The following is a 21,971-nucleotide window of genomic DNA, read 5'->3' on the forward strand; positions in this document are numbered from 1 at the left end:
TGCCCCTCGGTGGCTGCAGGACACTCGCCTGCAGCGCTGTAGAAGCCACAGCCCTTCCCTGTAGGGACGGACGGGGCATGAGCCAGGATGAGGCCCCAGAGATGCAAAATCCCAACTAATCCCCCGAGGGACATGACATCCTTGGGAATGGCTGGTACGAGGATGAGGGGAGAACATGGAGTGGGCAGCACAGGCTGTGGGGGGCTTTGGGGAGAGGAGCTGGTGCAGGGGTGCGGTGGGGCCCTGGGCGCAGGGTGGCGGGATGCGGGGAGCCGTGGGTGCTGGCAGAGTGCGGAGGGGGGGCGATGCTGTGCGGGCCGGGGGTGCAGGATGCGGGGGGACGCGGGGGGCCGGGGCTGCGGGCACGGGGCTGCCCCCGGGCGCTCGGGAGCTGCGGCCCCGCCCGCTCCTTCATTAGCCGCGGCCACAGCCGCTCATTAGCGGCGGCCGGGGCCGGGCGCCCTCCCCGCGGGGGCGGGCGGGGAGAGCTGCCGGCCACGGGGGTGCGGGCAGCGGCGGGGCTGGAGCCCGATCCCGCTCCCCGTGCCGGTGGGAGGCGGCGGCGTCGAGCTGGGGCGGCGTCGGGGCACGTCCGTGCTGCTGCTGGCCCTGGGTAAGGCCGCCCGGGCTGGGGTCGGGCTGTGGGGTGCCGGGCTGGGGAGGGGCCGCTCCCTGGGGTGCGGAGGCGGGGGGCGATGCGGGGTCCCCTCTCTGTGTGGCCGGTAGGTGCCGAGCTGCCCGTGCGCCCCCGGCTGTCCGTGCCCTGGGCCCCGGGCCGGCGGCGCCGATGCGGGGTGCCCCGGCTGCCCCCGCGTGGGCTCCCTGCCCCGGCGGGGCGGCGCTTTGGGGCTCTCTGCAAAGGGCGGCGGGGCTGGGCAGGGGCGAGGGACGGCGTGAGGTTGGTGCGTGTCCTGCGTGGAAGGGGCAGCTCGCCGTGCCTGGGTGGCACCGGCACGGTGGTGGCCCAGGTGAGCCCGGGAGGGAGGTGGGCTCTGTCCCCCGAGGTGCGGGCGCTGACGGCGACCCCGTGGGTGGCTGGCAGGGCGCCTGGCCGGGCTGCTGGCACCGGGCACCGCCTGCGCCACCGCTTACCAAGCTGGGGCCGCGTCCTCCAGCTGGGGGAAAGCGGCCACGTACGAGGAGGCGGGTGGTGTGGAGCTGCAGGGGTTGCACCGAGTCTGCGGGTGAGTACGGCCCCGTGCCGGGACGCCCTGCCGGTCCCGTGCCGTGGGGACAGTCCCCGCAGGAGGGCGGGCTGGGGGTTTCTCTGTGGCGCACGGCCGGCGTGGCTTTTTGGCGTTGCCCCTGTGGTGGGTGCTGCTGTCTGACCTCTTCCCCTCCGGCACTCCTGGATCCCACCGGTGAGTGCAGACACACACCTGCTCCCCACCTTGCTCCGATCGAGCCCTTCCCTTCCTCCCAAAGGCGCAGCGCTCGCGGCCTCCCATATTTGCTGTCCTCCATGGGGAGTGTAGAGCGTCCTGCTGATAAAATTGCCTGGCTATAATTCTTGTATATCTTGTATTAATATCATCATTAATACTGTTTCTTTAGTGTCATTGTCAATTATTTGGTCTTATCCTATTAAATCTATTTCTGTTTCAACCCTCGTGTTTCCTTGCTTTCCCCAACTCCCCTTCCCGGGTGGGGAGGGTCATCAGGTTGAAGAATAATTGTCTAAACAACACTAAATTGTTATGGGTTTTCTCAAACCATAGGAAGATTGTAAAGTGGAGCTGGGGAAACTTTTCTGTGGCTTAACCCCCCCCTCTTCTCTCCCAGCTCAGTTTCAAGCTGGAGTTCACTTGGTGGCTCCACACCAGTTGTCCTGCGAGAGCCGAGGAGGCAGGAAGGACCCCGCCGTGAGCCTGGCTGGAGGATTTCCAGCTCCCTGCAGCAAACCGGCCTTGGGGGGCAGCCAGAAGAGGGGCAGATCCCCCAGCCCTTGCGCGGTTGCCCCCATCAGTGGCTGCACCAGCAAAGGGGGGAGGATGCAGCTGCGCAGCAGCGTCGTTTTGCTCCAAGTTGTTCTTGTGCGCCCATTGCTCAGGTGTTTGTCTCTTCTCAACGTTATTGCAGGAAGGAATGAGAGCAATTGAATGCTTTCATGAAGTCAGTGGGGTGCTGACTACGTGGCTAAAATGTTGTACCTGAAGATACAGCTACTAATGAAAAAGGAATGTTAAAGAACTTTAGATATGATTTCTCTATTTTTTTGAATACATGACATAAAATGAGGGTAACTATAATTCATGTGCGTTTTTATTTAATGCAATAGCTCTACATTGTAGTTTTGTTTTGTCAGAAATGAAGGTGTGAATGACTGAAGCTTGCTAACAAATGTTTAAATCTTCTTGCTAGGACGACTCCTCAACAAAATGATACCAGCCCAGGAGGAGAAGACAAGCGGGGCTGCACCCCCTAAACCGTGGGGACCATTTGAAAAGTGGCAAATTTCCTCTCTTCAGGGGCTCCAATGGTGTAACTGTGAGAGTGTCCATGTCACCTTGGATGTGTTCTCAGGCTGCAGGCCTGGCCTTGGAAACGTGCAGATGAAACAGCTGTGGCGAAAAAACCTGCAGAGCGCTGGTTCCTGGGTTTAGTGTCCCCTGCTACGAGAGAGCAAGAAGGGGACCCTTTTTACTGGGCAAGGAATGCAGACAATGTGGGCAGCCCTGCAGGGAGCCCCCACGGGTCCTTGTGCCCATCACCCCCAGTGCCGTGGGGCTGTAGAGAGGGAAAACTCCCAATTTTAGGATGGAAGCGGTGCCAACTTGTGCAGAAAGAGGCCTGAAATGTGGGGATGTGCTCCCTCTGCCAGGGATGGAGCGGAGCAGCAGTGGGAGTAGAAAAGAAGGGCTGTCACCTCCTGGGACTTTCCTGGGCAGCCCCAGGTGAGCGTCGGACCCAGCCCCTGAGCTGCCATGCAGTCAAACCGAGCAGCGACAGGGGGTGCTTTCCTGAAATATTGCCAGCTCTTGATGAAATGTGGGAGGCCTTTCCACACACAGCTGGAAGCATCTTTAGCAGAGCCCCCTCTGCCGCCTGTCCCTCCCGGAAAGCAGAAGCCGGGGTCTCCCTTGAGCTGTGCCAGCGCAAACGGCCTTGGGCTGCGCTGGACGGGACCTGCCCAGGCCCTGGGAACTCCTGATGCTGCAGCCGTGGGCAAGGGCCGCTCACCTGCCCCTGTGCTGCCCGGCCTCCAAGGGTCCCGCCGTCTTCAGAGCCCGCGCAGAGGGCATCGCCCGTCCCAGCAGAGCTGGGTGCTCTCAAGGAGCTGCCTTGGCCCAGATGCCACCAGCAGTACAAGCTCCAGCCCTGCCCAGAGACTGCGATGACTCTCTTGGTGTCACCGGGACCTGTCAATTGTTTTTTGGAGTTGTAGCTGGGTTTGCTCTGGGGTTTTGCCTTTGGGCTTCTGTTGTGGCTGGTCACCTCCTAACCCGTAAGAGCTGTTGTATGATGAGACCATAAGGAATGGAGAACGATGAGGGCTGCCTGGAGACTGGGCTGGCACTTGTATGTGGAGACAGGCTGTGTTTTTCTTGGCATTTCCAACTGCCTTCCACCACTTTCTGTGAGCATTCCTGCCCCGGCAATAGTCCACCAGGATTGTCCAGGGCTGTTGTAACTCCTTCTGCTGCCATGGCAGAGACGGGCAATGCTCTTCCAGCCTTAGAGCTGGAGGGAACACAAGCATCCCTGGTAGCCCTGCCAAACACCGTGGCCTTAACTGATGTGCTGGTCACTGGAGAAAGGTCCATGGGCACTGGTCAGCCCCACATGCTGTACAGATGCAGAGCGAGAGCAGAGACCAGAAAGGGATGGCCATGAAATGTGAGGTGAACATCAGCTCCAGCATGAAGTAGCTGGAGAACTTTCCTGTGGGGTGTGTGTGACTGCCAGGCATGACGGCATGGTTAGGAAGAGCCACTGAAGACAGGAACGAAGTGTAATGTGTCGGGATTCTTAACTTTGGGGGGTATGTATGTATTAAGCTGCCCCCCCTTTAAGGGGGCTCGTCCCCATCCCCACTGCGCTCCCGTTGCCGTGGCCCGTGTTCCATCTGCAACTGCCAGTCCCTGGCAACGGGCACAACGCATCCCCTCTGCCCTGCGCCCGACAGCCCTTCTCTCCTGCTCCCCACACAGCCCTGCACTCCTGCTCCTGACAGTCCCGACCCTCGACCCAGCCCTGCCCTTCCCTTCCCTTCCTGCTCCCAATTCGTCTCCCATAGCGTTGTGACCATGAAGGAGAATCCGCGTGTGCTGGCAGAGGTATGGCCCCACTCCCCGGAGGTGGGCACCCCCTGGTGCTCGGGGGGCCGGGAGCTTGGCTCCCCCTCTCCCCCCACCCCTGCGAGGCCAGGGGCTGGGAGAAGCCCTGCTGGGCTCCTCATGCCCTGCTGGGATGCAGCATCCCTGCGCGGGGGGACACGTCCCCACACACGGCCCAGGGTGCCCCGGGCTGGTGCTGCAGGGATGCTCGCCGGGAGCAGTTGGGTGCTGCCCAGAGCCTGAACTGGTGCCTGCGCTGCCCCTTTCCAGGCTGGAGCCGTGGGAGCCGAGCCCTGCCAGCGCAGCAGCGCCGAGCCCAAAGGCTGCCTGCACAGAGTAAGGAGCTTCTGGGCGCCCAGGAAGCATGGGGGCAGGGTCTGCGTGGGGGACCCGGGGTGTGTGCCTGGGGCCCCATGGGGCAGGGAGCAGGGCCACTCACCCCTGCCCTCTCTGCTCTGTCAGATCCACAGGAGCGTGCCTCACCCCGAAATGAAGAAGATACGGAAGAACAGGAGCCTCCAGCTGCAGACACTGGGGCGCCAGCACTGGTGGGTGCTGGTGGCCAAGGAGCTCCTGCTGGGGATGTGCCCACAGCTCTCCCCGGGAGGCGAGAGGGGCAGGGGTGCGGAGACCCCTGTCCCACGGGTCTGCTGGGTTGCGCAGGCAGGACCAATGCACTGTTCTGCTTGCCTTTCGGCTTAGGATGTGCCAATTCGCGCTGGAGGCTGGGGAGGAGGCTGCGAGGAGCGTGGAAATGTGGATGCAGCTTGAGATGGCCATGGACATCGATGTGCCTGAGGATGAGGAAATGGAGGTGGATGGGGAGGAGGAGGAGGCCATGGATGTAGACCCGCCATCAGGAGGACAGGCACGTGCTCCCCATGCACTACCCGCAGGGAGGGAGGGTCTCCTGCCATCGGGATGGGGATGGGGCTGGGGTGGGTGGTCCCCGCTGCAGGGACATGGTGCCCGCTCCCCTCGTCCTGGCGGCACAACCGCCCCCACCGTGCTGCCCTGAGCCCCCGTCCGCTTTGGGATGGGAGTGGTTTCTTAGGGCCAGGACAGGCAAGCGTAAGCCCGAGCCCAGGCGGGCTCAGTGCTGGTGGCAGAGTCCTGCTGTCCCCAGCATGTCCCAGGGCTGTGGCCGTCGAATGCCCATCAGGGCGAAGCCTGACCTGAAGCAGCTGCTGCTGCTGAGCTGGCTGGGGAAGCCCCAGCTCTGCTCAGCAAGGTGCTGCTCGTTAGCCAAACGACCGTGCCACTTGTTTTTCTTCCAGGGGTGGCAGATGTGCAGAGACCAGAGGAAAGAAAGTGGAGGTGTGAAGAGGAAGAGATGTATATAGTTGTGTATAGTCGTGTTTTGTAGTTGGTTGTGTTGTTCTTAGTAGTTGTAGGCAGTTGTGGTGTTGTTAGTAGCTGTAGGTAGTTGTGTTGTTGTTAATAAAGAGTTGTGTTCATGTTTTTCACGCCCAAGCTCTGTGTGCATTTATTGGGAGCTGCGGCCTTTGCAGAGTTGTGGTTCCAGTGTCTCGGGGCTGGAGGGGGCTGGGGGCGCTTTCACGGCCGCCCCGGGGACAGGGGCTCCCTGTGCACAGACGGGGTGCGGCTGATGGAGGGGACGGCCCTGGGCGCCAGCGGGGTTCATGGGCTGCTGGAGAGTGGTGTCCCCAGCAGCCAAGGGGTCCCCAGCCAAGCGTGAGCTCTGCTGTGACCGACCCCTGCCGTGATGCCAGCAAAGCAGGCAGGAAACCTTCTGCTGCCCTTGCTGCTGGAGGGAATGAACAGTGTCAGTGTACAGAAAACCTGCAGTGATACTGAAACAGTGCTTCAAAGGGGTCCTGTCCCAGAACAGCTGACCTAGGCCGCTGTGCAGGGCCATTTCTGGGCTCTGGGAGTACACAGACTGGTGAGGAGACGATGGTACCCAGCGGCTGCAGAAGAGAAGGATGCAGGGCCTCTGTCAGTGATGTCCTCAGCTCACCCTGCAGCAGCCAAGGCCGCAGACCGGGCCCGTGGCTACCTGTGTGCAGAGGGGCCCCGCCAGCCAGGGCGGTGGCTGGCAGGCTAGCGCTGCTGGTGGCCCAGAGCAGCACTGGGGTAAGGCCGGGCTGTCAGGGGAGCGTTGGTGCAAGGAGCCCTGCGGATCTGGATGGTTCGGTCCTGGGGGTGCCCAGCGAGGTGGTGCTGCGCTCACACGTTTCATGGGCCATCATGTTCAACAGGGCATCGCGCCCAGCGCTGCACAGGTGCTGTGCGCCCTTCCCCGCCTCCCCGCCGCAGGCTGTTGGGTGCGGTGCTCTGGAGCCCTCTTCCCTCTGTGTCGGCTCCCTTGGCTGTTCGCAGCGTTTGCTGTGCGCGTTTCCTTACCGCCCATGTTGAAAGCATGTGCCTTTGTCTTTTAGTGAAAGAAGACAAAGGGAAGGGGCTGCTTTGCACACTTTCTGTATTTTTGTTAGTTTTATAGCATGGCCTTTAAGCTAAAGCTGTACTGTATGAACTTTGGTGATGCAAACAAGCGCTGGAGCTGCTGGAAATCTTACAGAGTTGTACGGGCAACAAGAAAAAATAAAACTGCTTTTACGGGAACAGGCTTTTTCTTGCAAGTGCAAATGAAACCCCAACGACAGCTAAAGACCAGACTTTAAAGACACCCGCTGCTTTCCTTTCCCCGTGTGGAAGGACGGTTCCCGGCAGAAGCGGGGGGGGCCCAGGCCCGGCCGGCGCCGTGTCCCACGGCACCAGGTCCCGCTCCCACAGCCGCCCCCTCTCCGTGAGACGCGGAGGCCCCGCTGCCTCCGGCCCGGAGCTCGGTCGGTCGGTCTGTCCGCGAAATATCCCCGCCTCAAGGCCGCGCCCGGCCAGCGCCCATCCCGCCGCAGCCAGGGTGGGGAGGGCCGTTTCCGCCGCGGCGGTCCCGTCCGGCCGGGAGCGCTTCCGGGCGGAACGAGCGGGGAGCGGCCCGCGTTTCCCGGGGGAGCGGGGACGGGTACTCCCGTACCCGCTGCCATGGCCGCACGGCTGCTCTGGCGGGAGTCGAGGCGGCTGCTGGCCGGGGCCGGGGCCGGGGCCGGGGCCGGGGCCGGGGCCGGGGCCGGGGCCGGGGCCGGGGCCGGGCTCAGGCTCAGCACCGCGCCGAGCCGCGAGAAGAAGCGGTGGCTGCGAGCCTACCTTGAGCAGCAGCGGCTGGAGGCGCCCCCTCAGCGGCGGTGAGCGCCGGCCCGGCCCTGAGGAGATGGAGCGGGGGGGACGGGCGGATTCGGCGGGCTCGGGGAAAGGCAGTGCAGCAGGCTGAGAAATGGGTGAAATCACCACGTGTCAGCACCTTCTCGCCAGGCGGCGGGGCGCGGTGGGCTCGTTCCCCAGGGCAGCCTGGCCCCGGGGCTGAGCCCGGCGAGGGACGGCCCGCGGCGGCGAACCGGCGGTGCTGAGGGAGAGAAACAGGCCTTTGGCCGCAGGGCCTTTAAATGCTGTGTCGGATCTTCAAAAATAATTCCGTTTTTCGTTCCTTTCTGTCATCTGAAAGGCGTGATGCTTGCAGGGCGGGTAACCGCTGCTTCTGTTTATGAATCCGTTCTCTTTCCCCTGTCCGCAGGTCGGAGAAGCCCAACTGGGATTACCATGCAGAGATACAGGCTTTTAGCCACCGGCTGCATGAAAACTTTTCTTTTGATCTCCTCAAGACTGCATTTGTTAATTCTTGTTATATTGAAAGCGAAGAGGCAAAACGCCGAGAACTTGGGATAGACAAAGAAATGGTTGCTCTTAATCTACAAGACAATAGCAAACTCGCTGAGCGAGGGATGTCTTTTTCGCGCTCTTACCTGACGCAGTGTTTCGAAGGTGCCTACCCAGATTTACCTGCAAAGGGGGTAGGAGCACTTGTTGATTTTCTTACCAGTCAGGAACTTGTTTCTTATGTGGCTCAAAACCTGTCTGTACAGGACCTGACACTTTGCAGAGAGTTTCCCGTCCCACCAGATGTGCTACAGAGGACGTTCTTTGCTGTGATAGGAGCCTTGCTCGACAGCAGCGGGCCTGAGAAAACGGGGATCTTTGTCAGGGTACGTCATTGCTTATCATATGTTTTTGTACTGACAACAATAACGTCTGGGAAGGAATAACCCCATGCACCAGTACAGGTTGGGGGCTGACCTGCTGAAGAGCAGCTCAGTGGAAAGAGACCTGGGAGTCCTGGTGGACAATGGGATGACCATGAGCCAGCAATGTGCCCTCGTGGCCAAGAAGGCCAATGGCATCCTGGGGTGCATCAAGAGGAGTGTGGCCAGCAGGTCGAGGGAGGTCATCCTCCCCTTCCACTCTGCCTTGGTGAGGCTGCACCTGGAGTACTGTGTCCAGTTCTGGGCTCCCCGGTTCAAGAGGGACAGGGAACTGCTGGAGAGGGTGCAGCAAAGGGCTGCCAAGATGATTAGGGGATTGGAACACCTCTCTTATGAAGAAAGGCTGAGGGATTTGGGTCTCTTCAGTCTGGAAAAAAGATGGCTGAGGGGGGACTTTATCATCACTTATAAATACTTAAAGGGTGGGTGTCAGGAGGATGGGGCCAGGCTCTTTTCAGTGGTGCCCGGGGGCAGGACAAGACGTAATGGGCACAAACTTGAGCATAGGAAGCTCCACCTAAACATGAGGAGGAACTTCTTTACTTTGAGGGTGGCAGATTCCTGGAACAGGCTGCCCAGAGAGGTGGTGGAGTCTCCGTCTCTGGAGACATTCCAAACCCGCCTGGATGCATTGCTGTGCAGCCTGCTCTAGGTGACCCTGCTCTGGCAGGGGAGTTGGACTAGATGATCTCCAGAGGTCCCTTCCAACCCTATGATGCTGTGATTCTAAGGGTCTCGGAAGTTACAGGGGAAAAAAAGGTAAAAAATTTAAATACTGTTTTATACTTTCATGACCAGAGATCCAGGGAGATTGGCAGAAGTTTGACAATACCTGTCACAAGACAATTCAACAGTGAGATCTGTCGGGGGGAGATGGTGGTGATCAGGTGGGGTTTGGGGGTTGTGCAGTTTTTTGTGGGGTTTTTTTCCTTCATTAAAAAGCACAGGCTGGTCAAGTACATAAGATCATATACTTCTGGTTTATAATGGTGATATTTTAGTATTTGCTGACACTTGCTAATGTAAAGTGTTATATTCCATGCGCTATACTATCAAATAATGAAATTATTCCACGTAAGGTCACATATATCTTCAATTTTAAAAAAACATTTTATATAAAGCAGGGGCGCAGTTCATAGGCTTTGCATGTAGGAGTGCAAGCACTTAAAGGTATTTCATCCAAAAATGTTCAGTTAAAATGCAATGTAACCTCGTACTTTTAGCAGCTACCGTCTTCTCAGTCTTTCGTTTCAGCCTTTTATTGTCAGCTATATTAATGCCTCTTCATACTGTATTTTTATTAGCAGATAGCAGAAGCTAGAGCCTTTGTTACCTTTCTCATTAATTGTAACTTCTAAATATTTTTGTTTAGGATTTTTTCATTCCCCAGCTGATTGGAAAAGACCTGTTTGAGATCTGGGAAGTTGTAAATCCTATGGGCTTACTAGTGGAAGAACTGACCAAGAGGAATATCTCTTCTCCAGAACCAAGAATTACCAGGCAGTTGGGAGTCAGCACAGTTCTGCCACTGTACTTTGTTGGGTTGTACTGGTTAGTATTAATTTAAAGTGAAATGGATTTAAGCTGGGGTAAAGGGGAGGAGGGAAGATGGTCTTTTACTTTTCTACTTGTGCTCTTCGGTCACGTTTTTACAGAAAAGAAACCTTACAGTGACTTCTGCATAAAATCAGCCATTTAAGCGTTGGCAGTAGCTTGCTGTAATGATGCATAAAAGGACAGTCTCTGACTAAAGGGCTTCAAAGTCTAAATTGGGCGCATGAAAGAGCCTGGGTGTATGTTCTGGGTGGCCTGACATAGGAACTTTGCGATTACCATAACTGACTGGCGTTGGAGGGACCACAACTGTATCCAGGGCTTAGGGAAGGGTAAGGAGACGCAGACATCAAGGGAAGTGGGACTGAAGAGACACTTGTTTTATATTCCAGAGAAGCTTTTTCATTTTCAAATCATGGGCACTGTAGTCTAGGCAAGAGGAGTATCTGTATCTAGCCAAGACTTGGGAAGTGCAGTTGTCCCTGGTGTGCTTGTCTCCGGCGTGGTCAGTGCCTGTCCTGTCTCTTGCCCCGGGATAACAGTGCTCCTCTGGAGCAGAACAGGACCTTCTTCCACCAAACCCCACATCATTGTTGCTTTGCTAAGTGAGCTGCAGATAAACGCATGGGAAGATTGCCTTCACTTGTTCTGATTTATCATGCTTTGGTTTATGTGCCTTCTAAGGTTTATTATCTTATGTGAAAGAAAGGAACTTTGATTGTTTTTCTTCTGGAGTCCCTGGTGTCCCTTCATGAACTGTTCCCATAGATGTTGATTAAACAGAGCTGAGTATGCACTTCATAACATAGAGAACTTCTCTATGAATCCTTTTGAAGAAGTTCTAAAATGCTTTCTTGCCAGTGATATGTTAGGAATCTAAATGAACAGAGTAGTGTTCTTCCAGGAAACGGACGCATTTCTGATTTGAGTTTCCGTTGTTGAATATACAATCACTTATCTTTGCAGGAAAGACCAACGGAAATGTTTGCATTTGTGTGTATATAGAAGTTACCTTCAGTTTCCACAGACATTGGAGAGAAAAATAGTCTAGCAGCCCTTATTCCTGATACACAGTAGTGCTCAGGATTTTATGATGAAAATGTTTTTAATTATTTTTTTTTCCCCCAAGCGATAAGAAGATTATAGCTGAAGGTCCTGGAGAAACGCTGCTTGCTGCAGAGGAAGAAGCTGCCCGCGTGGCACTGCGGAAGCTCTATGGGTATACAGAGAACAGGAGACCTTGGGATTACTCAAAACCCAAACAAGGGTTGGCAGCTGAGAAGGCTGTCAGCAGTAACTAGATAATAAAAGATGTTTCTGGTTTCTCTTAAGAATTAGTGTCTTCCATGCTGAGTATAGATGTATTTAGGAAAGCAAAATGTCGTTTGGTTTTCTGATCTTAAGTGCTTGAAATTTTAAAATCAAATACGGTATTAAAATAAAAAGTCTTTTACTTTTGCACAAAGTTTAATATTTGCTCATTTTCCTAAGCATAACAAAAGTATCCTTTTTCTGAATTTTTGTCTTTTGGCTGGGAAGTGTTTCCATACCTCACAGGAGGCTGGTTTTAGTGATATTTAATAATGTGTGACGAAGTCTCACTGTATAGAAAAAGGTTTTGTAAGGGGTTCCCTGGAGATTGTTTTGAGGGTATCATTAATGAGTTGAATTACGTGTGCAACATCAGTCTTTGGATATAATCTGGATTCATTTGTCCTTGACCTTAAGAAAACATGACATACGATGTCAATGGTATTGATGCTGGTGTTGGTCAAATTTAAAAAAATGCAAATGGCACTTTTGAGGTCTCGCTGCTTGCATACAAATTTTATTTGCCAGACACGTTGGTTTCTATTGTTGAAGCATGCTCTGAAAAAGGGTGTATTTTTAATTTTAAATTTTGCAAAAAGCAAAATAAGGATCATGAAGGCCTGAACTCAAAGAAATTGGAGAACATCGTTTAATGCTAGGCTAATCGATAAGCCTTCTCTTTCTCTTCTTTTTTTTTTTCTTTTTTTTTTTTTTTTGGGTACTTTTCCTGTTTAGTGCAGGTACTTCATTTTTCTCCTGTCTTTTGGCTGCTTAGTTTAAGCAGTCGCCTCCCTGAAGTATTGGATTCAGTGAAATCAGCATTTGTTTTGTTTGCACCATCTGTAGCTGTTCTAATGTAACTCCAAGTAAGTGGAAAGACCCTTAGGAATAACGCGGGTACCTGCGTTATGTTCCTGTCAAAGGTCGTAGAAACTCAGTGTGTGTACCAGGAGACAACAGATGCACGAGGACCATGACTCTTCTGGAATTGTTTCCTTTGAAATGGTGTGAGTCTACTGCAAACTGCGGCTGAGCCCTTGAAGGAAGAAAGGAAGAAGCTGAGCGTAGGACAGTGGTTAAAGAAGTGTTTCCTGCCTTGTCCTGGTGTGAACACTGGTTGTAAAGAAAGACGACAGGTAAATGTGCCCTCACGAATCAGGGGAAAAAAAAAATGCAGGTGCCGTTCAGACAGGTTGATGTTTCTGTCCCTAACAACATGCATCCCCTGCCTTCGGCTGCCAAGATGGATTTATGTGAAGAGCACATAAATCGACAGGTCGTGGCTGCTTGGTGGGTCTGTGGTGCAGTGCAGGTGGCATGTTCCCTGCTGCCCCGGGCGTGAGAGTGGGATCCGACTCTGCTCTACCCGATGGAAACAGATTTATTGGTGTATTCAAGCAAAAGAACTGGTTGTCTGCCATTTGCATGTCTTCAATATTTGGTGTGATGTGCACCTTAAGCATGTATAAAACGCTTATGTGGCTGGAGAGCAGCGAAATCTTCCTTCTGCATTTTGGCATGGGAGGTTACATGTGCCAAAGCTTGAATATAAAAAGGAGAGCAGGAAGATCGGTCTTGCATAAAATATGCATAAAATTGCTTGTGTTGAGTGAAAAATTCCAGCTAGGTAATCTATTATCGCTTATATAAGCAAAGCCAATAAGGTCACTGTATTCCAGGGGAATAACATCAGAATCTGAAAAGAGGATAGAAATTACTCATGCTATTTTTGGTTTCCAGATGAGGTATTTCTCTTACCTTTACCTATTTTAAAAGGACAATAGTGGAGGTGGGTTTTTTACATCCAAAGTTTGATCTACCTACTATTTTTATGTACCTATGTATGTATTTTAAGAGAGAGAAAAAAGCAATTTTCTGCCAGTTTACCTCAAAAGAATATTTAAGATCTGCTGACTGTGGCTTACTGTATTTATTTAAGATCTGCTTTTTTTTATTTCTATTTATCTGCTGTTTATTTAGTGTATTTATTTAAGATCTGCTTATTGTAGGAGAAGTGGATTACTGAATAGTGTGCTGGAAAAAAACTGAGTAATGCAACATAAATCAATTTTATTGTACCTATATGGAACGTCTTGAGCACAAACAGAAAGACAGTTTGGGGACGTGGAAAGAAAGGACTGGGTTTTTATAGAGGTGTGAGTGGGAAAAGGAGTTTTTGTAAGAAAATGTGCCCTAGTTTCAAGCTTCAAAGGTCAGAAAAGCGTTTTATATGGCATCTGTGCTTTAACGTCTGGCACTTAAGTATATTGTTTAAAGATTTACCATTTTAACAGTGGGATCATTTACATGCTTCAGATTAGTAACTTCTTATTTTTTTCTTTTCTCTTTCCGAATCAGGAGCCGTAAACAAAATCTAGGTGACATTAAAAAATTGGTTAGATTTACAGAAATCAGTATCTACATAGTCTGGTGCAAATGGCAGCTTTTCTTGTACTAGAAACTTTGTTCATGAGATCCCATGGTAGTTTTGTCGTCTGAAAAGTACTTTGTAAGCTACTTGCATTAGTTTTGACCCAGGTGCTACATACAAGCGCATTTATGTTCCTTTCTCAAATCACATTTTATTTATCTTTCAGAGAAGGCAATAGATCAAGCAGCTTGTCAATAACTGACTGACACAAAGGAACGACAGATAGTTCTTGCAATCGATTGAACAACTCATTTTATTGATGATTGTTATGAATATTTATAAACTTACTAAACAGTAGAAAAGGATATCTTCTGTAGCATTTATGGAATTCTGCAATAGGTTAACATCATCTAAAAAGTCAACTTTGATTATGCTTTTCTGTGTGCTTTTAACCTTATCTGATGCAGGTGTTTGTTACTGTATTTGCATTTATCCTTCCTTTAACTCATTCAAACCTTATCTCCTAATCAAGATGTTTTCTATTAAGTGAAAAGTATAATTGGTAAAGCGGAACACAAATAACAATACTTCTGCACTAACTAAAATGTGATGCCATCTGTGTATAACAGATACATTTTGACAAATGTACAGTACTTTATGCTAACCCTTTTTTTTAGCTTTCTCTTCTTTCTTGATCTTTATGTTAATTCACATAAGTATGCCAGTCGATTTATGAAATAAATGGAGCACTAGCTGTTAATCCATTAAACGCAGAGTCAGTTTTGCTATTGATTTTGGTCTAGACTTGGTTTTACTTCAAATGTTAAGTAAACTCAGTGTCTTAGATTACTCTGCTTCTGTCATCTAGATCCTTTGTCTTTTTCTTGAAAGTATTTTAAAGGTGATGTTTATTTTGAAAAAACATAAGAGAAGTTCTACTGTATTGGTCCCGGCTAAGTAATTAGGAGAAAAACTTGTTAATGTGCTTTCATGCACTTTTGTTAAGTTACTTCTGTTCTCAGTATGTGCTTTTGCTGCTGTGTCTCGAGCTGTTCAGTGATGTAACTGAACACTCTGCTATCTCCTTGTTTTCAACTGCAGCTTCGTATGGTTACAATAACCAGATGTTTTGCTGTAATTTTCTCTTAAAAAGCTAAAAAAGTCCAGGAATAATTCCTGTGTTAATTGTTCCTGTGACGTAAAGGCAGGAGCTTAAAGTACAATCATTATACAATTATCTCCATGTTAACTTGGAGTTTGGAATTGCCAGAGAAAAGTTAAAGCTTTAATTGAAATTTCTTGTACCAAACACTTTTGTTTTTTATGATAAATCAAAAATTTAAATAAGTTGCTCTGGTGTTATATTGCTATAAAAAGCGACGAAGAATTCAAAACATCAAAAGATGTGTTGTCATTCTTTTTTGCAGGGCAGGGGGAGAGGGATGATGCGGTACAGAGACATTAGAAGAGCCCTACTTTTTCTTGTCCTTTACTGAGTGCTGCGGTAAACTTTAAACAGGCTCTAAACTATTTGGTTTCTCTTCTAAGGTACATCTGAGCTTTGAAGTTTAATATTAAGGGATGCATTAAGTGTAGAGAGGCAAATATCTAAAGACATATTGTTTTTATTTTTTCAAATTGATTCCACTGATCTAGTGGCACTAGTTTTGAGTGTTTACCTTTTCAGCTTGTCAAAGAAATTGTTGATAAATTAGGAAGATAAAATGGTCAGGAGTTGGTCAGTAAATAGCCACTGTCGTAGTGCAAAGTTGCGTAGTGGAAACACAGTTGATCTGCGTGACAGAATCGGAGCATTGAAGGCTGTCAGTGATTCTTTGCATGACAGGGCATACTGCAATGCAGCTCCTCGTGGTGCACCTAAAAACTGGGGCTGGTCTTTGGGAAAAAGGTAGCTCTAGGGAGAAAGTCAACACTATCATCCCTATCTATTTTTGTGTAATAAGTATAATTTTCCTGCCAGTCTGTGGCAGTTACGCTTGTGACTATGCTTGTGAACTTCCAGTTTTATGTTCAAATATATTATCTGAATTACTACAGTGCAGGTATTGTACGACTGTCAAGGACCTCGTGGATCAAGGCAATTCCTCACCATCACAGCTGTGTCATACGAGCCTTTTCCTAAACAGATTGAGCTCCATTTTAGAAGCATTACACCTTTTGCTGCTATTGCTCCAGCTGGAGCAATTACAGAGCCTCACTGTTCTGATAGGGAAATTAAAAATCATGTCTTACTTCTGTAAGTATTCATTGCCAGTTGTGCTCACGTGTTCTTATAATGGTGTCTTTTATCAGAAGAAATCTTGATTTTATTGACATTGGGAAAATTCTGCGTTTAATTCTAGTGAGATGAAAATTTAATCGAATTTTGGACATGCTTGAGAGTTCCCCCTCGTAGGGCATCTCAATATCTCTGCACTCCCATGTTTTCTCCTAATTAGACTGAGAGGCTTATATAAATCAGAGCAATATTTATTTTTATAACTTGAGTGACATATTTTAGATTAATCATTACCTGACATTTGTAGCTTAATACTCTTTGTCCTGAAGCCATAATTTTGGATTAAAGTACTTAATTTTGGTACTTTACATAGGCAACCAAAATTAATCACATCAATAGGCAGGTCTATTAAAAGTGTCTATTAAAAAATCATATTTGCAATACACATTCAAATGCTTGGCCAATTTTTATGTAGCATTTCTAACTCTTAAAAACATGCATACTTGCAAAAAAAGAAGTTCTGAAAGAATGTTTTGATATCCAGCTGCAAAGAAACTTTTAAACGTTTTTTAATGCAAGTTGTTTCAGTAGAGGTAGACAATAGCTCTAGTCCTTCGCTTCTGGCAACAGATTCTATAGTTTCATGATTAACACATGTTTTAAGTATTGAATCAAATCTTTGGTTTGTTGGTGCCAGTGTATTTGCCTCTTTCTGTAGGCTGTGGCTGCTACTTAGGTGGGGTGGGGGGAAAGTACCACTGCCATTTTTTCCACCTTATAGAAGTGAGGAAAAAAAAAACAATTTTGACTGGTGTGCGAGATCAGTTTCTGAAGTATCTAGGTTTGGAAGTTTTAAAATGTTCTGCTCTCGCCCATTTGTCAATTTCCAGAGAATGATGCCACCGTTTACGTAGTACACAGTAAGTGATAATAGACCCAGTACCATGTTGAGCTGACAGCTTAGTGGGGATATGTCTAGATTTGTGATTACTATCTCTGAGGTAATTGACAGATATTGCCAGATCAAACAAATAATTAAGCCTAATTGAATGAAAAATCATTAAGTGTTTCTCAAGGCTGAAGGAAGCACGGTAATGGAGCACGACTGTCCTACGTTAGACCTAAATCTACAAGAGAAAATTCAGAGTAATTGGAGTTCAAGGATGCCATTCTGCAGTCTGGTCGCGTGGAGTCTCTCCCTGATGCAGGCAGTCCTATGTAAGTAAGAAAGTACTAATGAAACCGAGGAAGTGTTACAGAATTAGTCGTGTCCAAGAGGAGGATTAACCGGGGGAAGCATTCCCACCACCAGAGAGGGCAATAATTTGTTTAAAAGTTCTGGCTTGGTCCAATAAAGAAATTCAGTTACTCTAACGATAATTTCAATACAAACAACTAAGAGGCACAGCTTTTAGTCTCTAAGTTATTGGCAAAAATATCAGTGCTTAAAACGATAACCTAAAAAAATGATTTGTAGAAATAACTCCAACGTCAGAGAATGTTTAAGGAGGAAAAGAGTCCGGAGAGAAGATGGTTTCATTTGTTGAATGCTAGTCGAATGCTAATAAAAATTATTCTCTTTAATTTCAAATGACAGGAACTGAAAATGTTTATGGAAATAACTTTTGGTTCACAGTTAATCAGAAAAAAAATCATTGCCTAATCTAAAACTGTGTTTCTGAAGGTTGCTTATTCCATTACACAGACCTCAGTCAAGTAGTGACTGTGGCAATGAGCTTAGAAGAACTACTTTTTTGATTTGATTGGTCTTTCACCACTAGGGGCCTAATGGTTTTGGATGGAGCGATTTACTTATTATTTTCTATTTACAATATCAGAGTGCAGTTCAGTTTTGCTTTTATGTTTCTTTTGCAGTAGAAATATATGTTAAATATTTCATTTCTCTTTCAAATATCATGCGATGCTATTTCAGATTACATTCATACTGGCATTTAGCAGGAGCCCCTGTGGCAATTCTGGCAATTCATTATTGCTTCTATTGCTGCTTTTATTACTTTAGGATGAACCTCCCCTAGATGCTCACACCCATTCCACTTCAAGGCCCTTGGCATTGCATAATTTTCTCCCAGCTGCTGGGAATCTGCACTGACACTCAGTGTCCTGTGACTTCAAGCGTGATGTTGAAGTGCGGTTTGTGGTAATTTCCTTGATCAGTCTGTGCCACATGAAAAGCAGGTGGGCTGCTGGAGTTCTTGGAAATCTAGACCAGCAGCAAAACTGTCGATCATTCCCAGTTTCAGAGGTAGGTAATTTATTTCATGGTTTGTTTCTTTGAAAGATTCTTGTTGCATTTGTCAGTTCTTACCTGATTATTTCAATTGCCTACTGCGAGCTTGGCCGTAAGATCAAGTGTTTAGGAGACAGTCATGGATCAGATTGAACTTGTTTCATCTCATTACCTTGTGAGAGATAAAAACAGGCAATTAAAAAATAACAAGATTGAACATTTTTTCTGGACTGGAGTACTATAGTCATCATTTCCTAGTAAACAAAACCATCAGGGACTAGATTTAAAAAAAAAAAAAACTACGATAAAATTTGGAATAAGCTGCAAAATTTTCCTCTAGAGAAAAATTCCCCGGACTGCAGAAGGAATTTGCTGTTAGTGACAGAATCTGCTGCTGGATTGTCTGACTCTTACCATAAGATTCTTTTTGAAACCTGCAATGAATGCTTTTCATACTTCAACATAATTTCCATTTTGGAAGGATAAGAATACATCCTCTCTATGTGAAGCTGTCATTCCAAAGAGTTTGTGTTGACAAACAGTGATTTTTATTTCATTATACAAGGGGATGAGACTGGTTGTGGAGAGGACAATTGTGGGCATTGCCTGGCAGTGCTAAGAGGCTCTAGCGAAGAAAGAAAACACATGGTACTTCAGAGCAAAGCTGAGATTGTGGACAATGCTCTGAAAATTCATTGAGTGTTAGGTGCTCGGTTTATAATGAGGATGAAACAGAAAAAAATGAAGCCCTTGGACAGGCAGGTTTATACAGCAATCTGTATCCATGAAGGAAAGAGTAGGAGCGTAAAATGAGTTTACGCTGGCAAATGTCTAAGTCAGTAACAATGGAACTTTTTTATTAATTACTATGAAGCCTTTATCTGTTAAGCATTACTTCACTTAAATTGTTTTATTTTTGAATGGTTACACTCATAATCCTAACTCTGAATTACCCAAGTGGTGGTCCGGGCCCTGCGCTTAGAGCCAGCTGCGCAGCACGGAGCGGCTGCTGGCAGCTATCGGCACGGCTGGGCACGCACCTCCTCTATCTCTTGCCTGCACGTGTGTGCTTTTCAGTTGGGCACTTATCTGTGTGCACAAAGGTACGTGCAGGGAGGGGAAAATAAGCTGAAGGGCAGTCCTGGCATCAGAGCAATATTTATAAGCTGGCTATGAATACACTGAAGCTGAAAAATTGGACCTTAAGTAATAAAGTACTGAGGTCTGAAACAATTGTCAGGTTCCTTTTCCCTTCCCGTTTTCCTCATCCATGGTAGTCTGGAGAAACTTGTTTTACTTTTTTTCATTTGTTTAAATACCTCTTGTACGTTGGGGCTGTATTTCTCAAATTCTTGTGTTTATATCAGTAAGACGCTGCTCTTTAATAACTAGGGTATTGCTTTGAGTGGACATTATCCTGAATTTTTCAGTCACTGTGCTGTTTCAAAGAATTTGTTCATTGTCTTCCATTAACTCCCTTGTCCACAAACCAAACTGAAAAACCAAACCAAAACAAGGTTTTGTTCTAGTCAGGCTGCAATAATTTTCTGAACACTTACTGTTTTCCAGTTGCCAAAACACAGTATGTGGAATATTATAATGCCCACCATGCCTTAATTGTTAATTTATTTCTGTTTGTTTGTTTGGATCTTTATGGTTTTGGTTTTGTTTTTAATTTAATTTATTTAAACATGTAAGCAGTAAATATTAAGTATTCCTGTCACGTCATGAAAAAAGCTTTTTTTTTCATGTCAAGTCATTGTGGTTAAGTCACATGCTGATGAGCATTTCTTTTTCCTCTTGATTAAGAAAGAGTTTTTCTTATTGGCAAATACTTTCAAAATCTGCATTCTCAATTGAAATTCACACCCATTGTTTCAAAGAGGCATGCCCGTCATTGCCATTTAACCAGAGAATGCGTTCTTGCAAGAAATCTTGAATTTTTTAAGCTGTTTGTATCTACACCTGTGGCTTGTGGTTGGTTAAAACGGTCAGTTGAAGGCCTTAATGTCCGTGTATTCACTTTTCTTGTTAAATTAATTATTCTAAACAACAATTTGAGGGTTTGTCCTCTTACTTCCAAACTAAATGACATGGAGAAAGTGCTAAAATGTAGCTAGTTTTAGCAGCATTTTTCCCATGTATGGATTGAGGCTAGGCTTCTCCTGCAGAGAACCTCCCTTAAGAGGATATTTGCAGCTACCAGGGATTATCGATATCTGTTCACTGCGACTGGACTAGCCTGTGCTACGTTCTCCAGGGGTTTTTTGTTTGTTGTGCATCTTGTTAGTGCTCTTACTTTTAACCTGTTAATATTGCCAGTCATAAAGCCCTTCTCTCTTCTCCTCTGTGAATAATGAAACTACAGTTTGGACAAGACAAATTCTCAGGGATTCATGGGGAAAACGTTGGTGACAGTATCTTAGATTTTAAAATCACAGTAATGAGAAACATTACACTAAATTTGAAGGATCAGGTTTCCTTTTGTAGTCCATTTCTGAAATATTACGTTTTCCCATATTCACATTACATAGCTCATTTCTTTATTATTCTATTTGAATATCTGTCACTTGAAAGCTCTCTTTCCCAAATTTCCCTATTTTTTTATTTCCATCTCCGTTACTTTACACTAAGATACTCTTCTTTTTTTTGTCCCACTTCAAATCCAAATGGATGTTTCCATGATTTTTACTTATGCTGATACTTGTTACCTTCATTGATTTGTTCACTGCAGCGTACAAAACTCTTTATCGGGCAAGATTCAAACACTGTTGCTTGGAGTCACTGATTTACCATCTCAGTCTTTCAGATAATGAAGCGCATGGTAAATATTTTGTGGCTTGTCTTGGCATCTTAGACTCAGCCCACTTTTTCCTTCCTTTTTGACTTTTTTCATTCTTTATATACTCAGGTTGACTTAGAGAATTAGAAAATTTTGGACTTGTTTTCTGCGTGTAGATTCCAGTTGTAAACACTGCTTCAGGATAATGACAAGGACTAAAGCATGCCTGCTCAGAACAGTTAATTCTGCTCTAGTGTTCCCCAAATCAGCCTTCAAGTCATGTTTATTAAAAGAATTAAAATTTTAGGGAAGTCTAAAGGAGTTTATATGAGTTTTGTAAACCATGGGCAAATAAAAGAACACTGGTTGAGAATATTACTAGTTGAGAATATTCTTTTAATATTGTGTTTTCCTCACTGAAGATGCTTGTTTAATTCTTTTTGCCAAATCTAAGGCATTTCTAAGACAGCACTAACTGATAGTAGTTTCCACAAATTAGACTGACTAATCAATAATTTAGATTCATGAGTGGAGAGGAACAAAGGCCTCTCTTCATTCCCATGGGAGTTTTACAGAAAACAGGCAGGAAATGCTCGTCGTCAAGTGGAAAAGGTACTGAAGAATTGGAACTTGAAAATACACTGGGCTTTAAATACAAATCTCATTCATAAATCAAGAAATAAGTTATGTTATATAAACTTTAATGTGCAAATTCAGTAGTTCCAGTTCAGAAAGCTGGGAGAGTGTTTCCTGGTTTAATATTTTATGTAGCTGAATACTACAGAAATTGTTGGTGATTTAGATGTCTATTTAGATTCTGTCTCTCCCTCTTCTAATGTAGAACCAAAAGTTAGTCAGTTCAGCTGTCTTTCCACCGCCAAGGTCTGTCTTTCAGCTCTTTGTCTCCTGAGGTCATTTGTTTGCTTCCTTCTTGCTTTTTTCATATTGGTTCCACAACCCCTCTCTTCTACCTATAGGCTGGAGGCTGCCTTGTGTATTGCTAACATTCCCATGGGCAGTTCCAGCAAATGTAAAATACGATGTGGTTTACCATTGTTTTTGTGTTGCTGT

General features: G+C 47.3%; 1 protein-coding gene and 1 long non-coding RNA gene across 2 annotated transcripts; both read left to right on the forward strand.

Moving 5' to 3' along the window:
• Positions 1 to 487: 487 nt before the first annotated feature.
• Positions 488 to 5,172, forward strand: LOC141744859 (uncharacterized). Its single transcript, XR_012587605.1, has 3 exons — positions 488 to 613; positions 1,783 to 3,982; positions 4,740 to 5,172. It is a non-coding gene; the product is annotated as an uncharacterized LOC141744859 (long non-coding RNA).
• A 2,080-nt stretch (positions 5,173 to 7,252) lies between these two features.
• Positions 7,253 to 14,480, forward strand: MRPL44 (mitochondrial ribosomal protein L44). Its single transcript, XM_074593223.1, has 4 exons — positions 7,253 to 7,483; positions 7,870 to 8,338; positions 9,768 to 9,946; positions 11,079 to 14,480. Exons 1-4 carry the CDS (start codon positions 7,284 to 7,286, stop codon positions 11,248 to 11,250), a joined length of 1,020 nt encoding a protein of 339 aa, XP_074449324.1. The 5' UTR covers positions 7,253 to 7,283; the 3' UTR covers positions 11,251 to 14,480.
• The last annotated feature ends 7,491 nt before the right edge of the window (positions 14,481 to 21,971 follow it).

This window comes from Larus michahellis, chromosome 6, assembly GCF_964199755.1.
Source record: "Larus michahellis chromosome 6, bLarMic1.1, whole genome shotgun sequence".
In the NCBI taxonomy this organism is placed as follows: domain Eukaryota; kingdom Metazoa; phylum Chordata; class Aves; order Charadriiformes; family Laridae; genus Larus; species Larus michahellis.

Bases quoted from the DNA above. Each gene is read 5' to 3' on its own strand.
- MRPL44 (XM_074593223.1), top strand. From the start codon at position 7,284: ATGGCCGCACGGCTGCTCTGGCGGGAGTCGAGGCGGCTGCTGGCCGGG. The intron at 8,339-9,767 runs GTACGTCATTGC...ATTTTTGTTTAG, and splicing joins AAACGGGGATCTTTGTCAGG to GATTTTTTCATTCCCCAGCT. The intron at 9,947-11,078 runs GTTAGTATTAAT...TTTTCCCCCAAG, and splicing joins TACTTTGTTGGGTTGTACTG to CGATAAGAAGATTATAGCTG.